Below are 6,000 nucleotides of genomic sequence, written 5' to 3' on the forward strand. Positions count from 1 at the left end.
GAAGGAAGGAAGGAAGGAAGGACGGAAGGAAAGAAGGAAAGAAGGAAGGAAGGGTGAAGATACATCATCACGGGAAAAAGATGACGATAAGGGATTAACAAAAGTGACCCAATGAGGGTTTTACATTTACGCTCTTTACTATCAAATCTGCTCTGTTGTCCGCTTCTTTTTTCTTTTCTTTTTTTTTGACCGTACAGAAAGAAACAGTCTCATCTTCACAAAGGTGTTACAAAGCCTCATCTTTAAAAAAGCTTTTTAACATTTATAGGGGATTTTGTGAAGCTCAGTGGGTAAAACAAGGCACTACCTACCAGGGTTTCTGGTTTCATCCCCCCCAAAAAATATTGCTAAAACCACATATACACAGATACTGTATGGCACTCTGGATGAAAAACATCCACCACATGATGTATTATTCCTCACTTCCCAACGTCCAGCTCGTCCAGGAGTGCTGATAAATCAGAGGGCTCATCTTTTTTTTTTTGAACGGTCCATCTCGCCGTTTCCTGAGCGTTTTCCCAGCAGGACTGCCCCCGCTGTTGCTGTTGGCTCAGCGTGAACCACTGACAGCCAGTGCGCAGTGGAAAAACACAACCCGCACGTGCACGTACAGTAGGCACGTGCACACAGACACATGCACAGCGGTCGGAGACGCCAACCTTTCCTATGGTAGGAACTCTGTGTGTGTGTGTGTGTGTGAGATGCTGATCTGTTCGCCCTGTGTGTGTGTTTGCATATCACCGCTGACATGTGAAAACCTCCTACACTTTAGTGATTTTCTTCTTTTAAGTTCGGCTGAAGGATTTTTATGCTCCTCTTCACAGCATGGGTCTAGGAAACTTTTTCAAAGCCTCACTGAAACAGAAACTGTGAAAATAAAGTTCTTTGCTCATGAAAAGCTGACGTTTTGGAAGCAGGAGGTTTTCAACGGGCAATTCAATGATATCACAACTGATGGTGTGGTGTCTAGGGCTAGCCAAGAGTTATTGAGTCAATCTAAATACTGTGACAATCTGAGGCGGAGGGTTAATTTATGCAGAAACTAATGTGACTTAACAAATCGTAACATGTCACTGAAAGTCATTTGAAAAGTCGGTGTAACTTCATTCCTCAGTTCTTTCTATCCCTGGTGGTATCACTGCTTCTTCTGATTGCATCTATTAATGTAATGATTTGATGCTGGCAGGAATACTGTTACCCTGGCAACAGTGGCTGTCAATCAGCTTCCCACCTTCCACCCCCTTTTTAGATTTGTTAGCAGAGTGCAACCAAAAGTAAAAGAAGCATATGGGTAGTTAAGTTTTTTTTTTTTTTTTATAGACTAGAACTCAGTGTCAGTTTGTGATTTTTTTATTTTAATAAGTGGGATGGCACCCATCTCTGTGCAAGCCACAATTACATGCTGAGAGCTTGATTAAGCAGCTAAGTCAACCATAAATAAGACTCTATCACCTGCACCTCAGCCAAGCAGGCGGTAAATACCATCAGGTGCTTTCAGGGAGAGACAATTACAGCTGATACAGTTATTAAACAGTTTAATAACAAGATCCCAGAGGCAGCAAACTGGGAGAGCAGGCACCGGCTTGAACCTACCGTGGCGGAAGCTAACACTGAACCCTCTCTTCTGCACGCTGAAGTCAGACATAAAGCTCAGCTCCATCACGTTCCCCGTAGAGTTCAGCGTCAGCCCGTTGGCCGTCAGGCCGCAGAACTTAGCATCGGTGTTTCCTGTGTTGACCACGACTCGGTCATAGATGCAGCCAAGCGCCTCCTCCAGCTCAAAGTCCAGGAAGGAGAGCTGGACGATGAAGCCGGCGGGGGCCTGCATGGTCCACTTGCAGGACTGCGACTTGGGGTAATCCTGGGGGTAGCAGGGCGACGTGAAGTCCCCCTGGGCCTCCGTCAGCACCAGGTTACAGTTCGTTGAGCCGCAGCCCAGCACTGCAGGTGGAGGGGGCAGACGGCAGGATGATAAATCATAAATTCATGAACTTATAAAGAAGTTTAACCGCCGTTAAAAGTGCTGAGGTAGCGATGTACCGTTTAGGATACGAGGAGACAGGAGACGTAAGGACACAAGGAGAGCTGGGGAGAGTCCAGCACTGGGAGGGAAGGAGATGCAGGAAGTTTTATAGGACAATAACATGAGGGATACTGAGGTAGGGTTATAGAGCTTAGGAGACAAGGAAGTCAGGAGAAACAGGGTAAGGAAATAACAGCGTAAAGGACAGCTGAAGGGCAGCCCAGAACTGAGAAGGACTGAGATTTTAAGACAAAGTGAAGTACTTGTCACCAAGGTAAGGTTACATCACGTACAAGACAAGGCCGCGAAGGAAACGGAGACAGAAGGAGACAAGGGGGTAGGAGCCAGACAAGGATGTGAGGAAAGCAGGAGATGAGACGAGAGGCAAACATTACCACCGCTAGGAGGCAGGAGACGAGTTGGTAGGATTCAAGGACGTAAGGTAAACGACTGGACAAGACAGAGACCAGCAGTTAAGCACAATGTTGTCGACCGCCCATGGACGAGACATCAAGCAGGTCAGGAGACAAGGACGCAAGTTTTCAAGGAGTTTACAAGGACTTCAGACAGCGAGGAGACTCTTGACTTGATGCAGGATGAGGACATTGAGCAGAGGGGAAAGGAAGAGTGCTTCTTAAGGAGTTTTCCTTAAGAGATCCCACTCTAGCATTCAGGTTAAAACCAGGAAAAGATCACACAAGACAGGTCGTGCAGTTAGCGAAACATTCAGCAGCCCAGAGAGGAATCAATCAACCAATCAATCAATCACCTGATTAGTTGCAAAAACACTGATTCATCAGGACAGAAGAGAAAGACATGGAGAGACATTAGCACTGCACCAAATTGCCCAAAGGTTACACCCGGATCTGCAAATCTGTTCAGACATTTCCAGCTTCATCAGCATGAAGACAAAACACAGAGCCATAATCGTAACCGCAGCATCGCCAGTCATGCACATGCACCATTATCATGCCACTTAGATTTTACAGTAATTTCTATTAAAAAGACAGGGGAATTGAGAATAGAGAGAAGCTGAAAAATGACAGAAGAAGACATACAGATGGACGGACACGCAGAGCGACAGAAGATAATGGCTAAATTGGGTCTCGCTCGACAGAAAAAGCTTTAAACGGTGAACCATTTTACTCCCCAAAACATTTCCAATCTGCTGGCCTTCATCAGTATTTCATCAGCGCTGATGAAGGCCAGAGGGCTGGAAACATTTTTGTCTTCTATTAAAGATTTATCCACCCCACCGCTTGCGAGGACGATTTTGAAAAACGTCCAACGCATATAATTCAGCCAGACAACAAGCGAGGGAGTAAAATGTCATCGCCGATGCCACAGAGTCCAAGACCTGCGTTTCCATCCGGCTCAGTAGAACTAACTCATTCCAGTGGACTTTGATTATTTGCTCTGTTCAGCTGCGACACACTGCAGGCCACGCTGAACGCTGCATGTGTATCATGGACTGAAACAAGGACATGGATTGGATCGGATGCTGACTTTTAACCAAACTGTTTCCAACAAAGTTTTGATGGGATGTCCTTGTTTTGGCCTGTCGTTTCAGGACACTCTACTTAAAGCACGGGAAAAAAACATTTCTTCTCTTTCTGCTGCATAATAAGAACAAAGTGATGATTAATGAGAAACTACAAGTCAGTTTTCTTCTTTAATTAATGCTTTGGAAACGTATGCGTAACTAACATTATTGTTTACCTTAATTTACAAAGACAGTCAGAAATACACTTGCACTTTTCAGATGATTTCTCCAAATTTGCTGCCGAGCCACATGAAAGCGAACTGAATTCCAATTTCCACTTTGTCTCAGGTAATACGGCGTAGCGTAACGGCTGGTGCAGCAATAAGAGCTTATGTATCGTATTTTTAATTTTAAAGTTTGGATCGTTTTGTCGAATAAACTGCTGTCCCTGTGCCGCGTCTGTCACCTATCAACAATTCACTGTCGATTCCTGATATGTTGCTGCAGCAATGCTATACCCTTACGGAAAGAAAATATATTTACCAATATATTACATGAAATATATTACAATATATTACATTTAAAATATGGAATTACAATAAATTATATGTTATGTATTTGAAAATGTCTTAGCAATACATGGAATAATATATTGGTGAAACATATATAATGCAATATATTTATATACTGTATATTGCATCAATATATTTTAGTATATGGAATAATACAAATACAAATATTATAATAATATAAGTAATTGCACATTTCAAATATTGCACTATATTGGAAAATATAAAGACTAGTTCCCATATATGGAAATGTATTGTGATATTGTTACATTTTTGTCTTTTATTAAAGATTTAATATATTTTAGTATATTTTAGTATATATTTTAGTATATGGAATAATACATAAGTAATTGCACATTTCAAATATTGCACTATATTGGAAAATATAAAGACTAGTTCCCATATACGGAAATGTATTGTGATATTTTCCAATATACTGCAATATATTTTTTGTTTCGTCAGGGGTACCAAGACAAATTCCAGTGCATTATTGCATCTGGGCGGTCAAGTGGTTCTGATTTTATTCTGGATACTCCACCTCTGCATAAACCCTGAGAGCTAATGGCAATGCCAGGTCAAGAATTACGTCTGGAGAGCCAAACAAAGCAGAGACTGGCAGCGCAAAGTGAGAGGAAATTGCAGCAGCTTATTAAATTCCACTGATTGAACAAAATATAGAGAGAAATCGCTCTTTGCCCAGACTCGTAGGCTTAAATAATTTGCCATGCTCAACTACTTAACTCCTCTAATTGTAAAAATGGCGCAACTTCCACCACTCAGCTTCGCTTGAGTGATCGCAGATCGGTGGGAGAAACCAGTCAAATGTCCCTAATCAATTTGGATTTTTTTTCTTCTTCTTTGTTTCCATTTGAAACATAAAACAGGCTAGCCTTCCATCATTTTTTACAACAGCTGGAAAGATGAGCCGGGCCGGTCCTCACCAAAAAAAAAAAAAAAAAAAAAAAAAAAAATAGACAAGAGTTGAAATGGAAAGTGGAAAGAATGGTTCTTCTCTCCCTCTCCGAGTAACAATGGCCTCCGTTGATCTCGGGCTCAGCCTCGGCCACAGCCAAAACCACAGCCAACGCACTGGAGACGTCAGAAGCACCAGTGTGTGTGTGTGTGTGTGTGTGTGTGTGTGTGTGTGTGTTTTAACTCTTACTTATTCAGAAAAAAAGCTGACTGTGCATGCATTTTTCAGAGCAAGTTTTTTTTTTTTTTTCATGTAACTCATTCACTAAATCACTCCATCCATCACAAAAGCCTGTGCATGCGCATGAATTTGAGGCTCTAGTTTGGATTATCATTTTCAGCTGATGAATTCAAATGAAGTATTCGAAACTCGGATCTTAGCTGCAATTACAATTAGCCGAGCCAATCGACTGACGTCCGTCTTCGTTTTCAATTAGCATAAACAAACTTCAGAGCAGGGCGGACTGTCTGCTGCAGATTACCGAGCTCGGCAAGGCAAACAGGAGGCTGTCAGAGAACAAAGCACACACACACACACACACACACACACACACATAGAGAGAGAGAGACACACACACACACAGACTGTCTATCAAGCTTTTTCATGCTGATTAAACTGAGGCTCTAAGCAGTCGTTCAACACTACAACCTGTGCATCTCCTTCAAATCAAACCCATTTCACTCCAACTGGCAGTCTGTGCATGTGTGTTTGTGTGTGTGTGTGTGTGTGTGTGTGTGTGTGTGTGTAAGTTCATCGGCAAAGCTCTGCTAAACCTTCTGCTACCATTAAAGTTGTTCAGCATGAAATTTCAGGAACATTTGGACGGAACATCAATAGGGCCAAACTCCGTTCCCCCGCTAATGGAAAAACTAGAAGCAGCTACACTGCCCTGATTCACATTCCTCCCTCTCTCTCTCTCTCTCTCTCTCTCTCTCTCCCTCTCTCTCTCTCT

At 42.6% G+C, this 6,000-nt stretch overlaps 1 protein-coding gene across 1 annotated transcript in view; it reads right to left on the bottom strand.

The window, feature by feature from the left end:
- The window catches only part of adgrg6 (adhesion G protein-coupled receptor G6), an 84,439-nt gene extending 81,491 nt beyond the window's left edge, over nt 1-2,948 (bottom strand). The window contains exons 1-3 of the mRNA XM_030047822.1: nt 2,908-2,948; nt 2,041-2,102; nt 1,594-1,941 (exon numbers count right to left, since the gene is read on the bottom strand). Coding sequence (XP_029903682.1) covers nt 1,594-1,941; nt 2,041-2,102; nt 2,908-2,948 — 451 coding nt within the window. The remainder of the gene's footprint in view (nt 1-1,593; nt 1,942-2,040; nt 2,103-2,907) is intronic.
- Nucleotides 2,949-6,000: the final 3,052 nt, after the last annotated feature.

This window comes from Myripristis murdjan, chromosome 24 (genome assembly GCF_902150065.1).
Source record: "Myripristis murdjan chromosome 24, fMyrMur1.1, whole genome shotgun sequence".
NCBI classification, from domain to species: domain Eukaryota; kingdom Metazoa; phylum Chordata; class Actinopteri; order Holocentriformes; family Holocentridae; genus Myripristis; species Myripristis murdjan.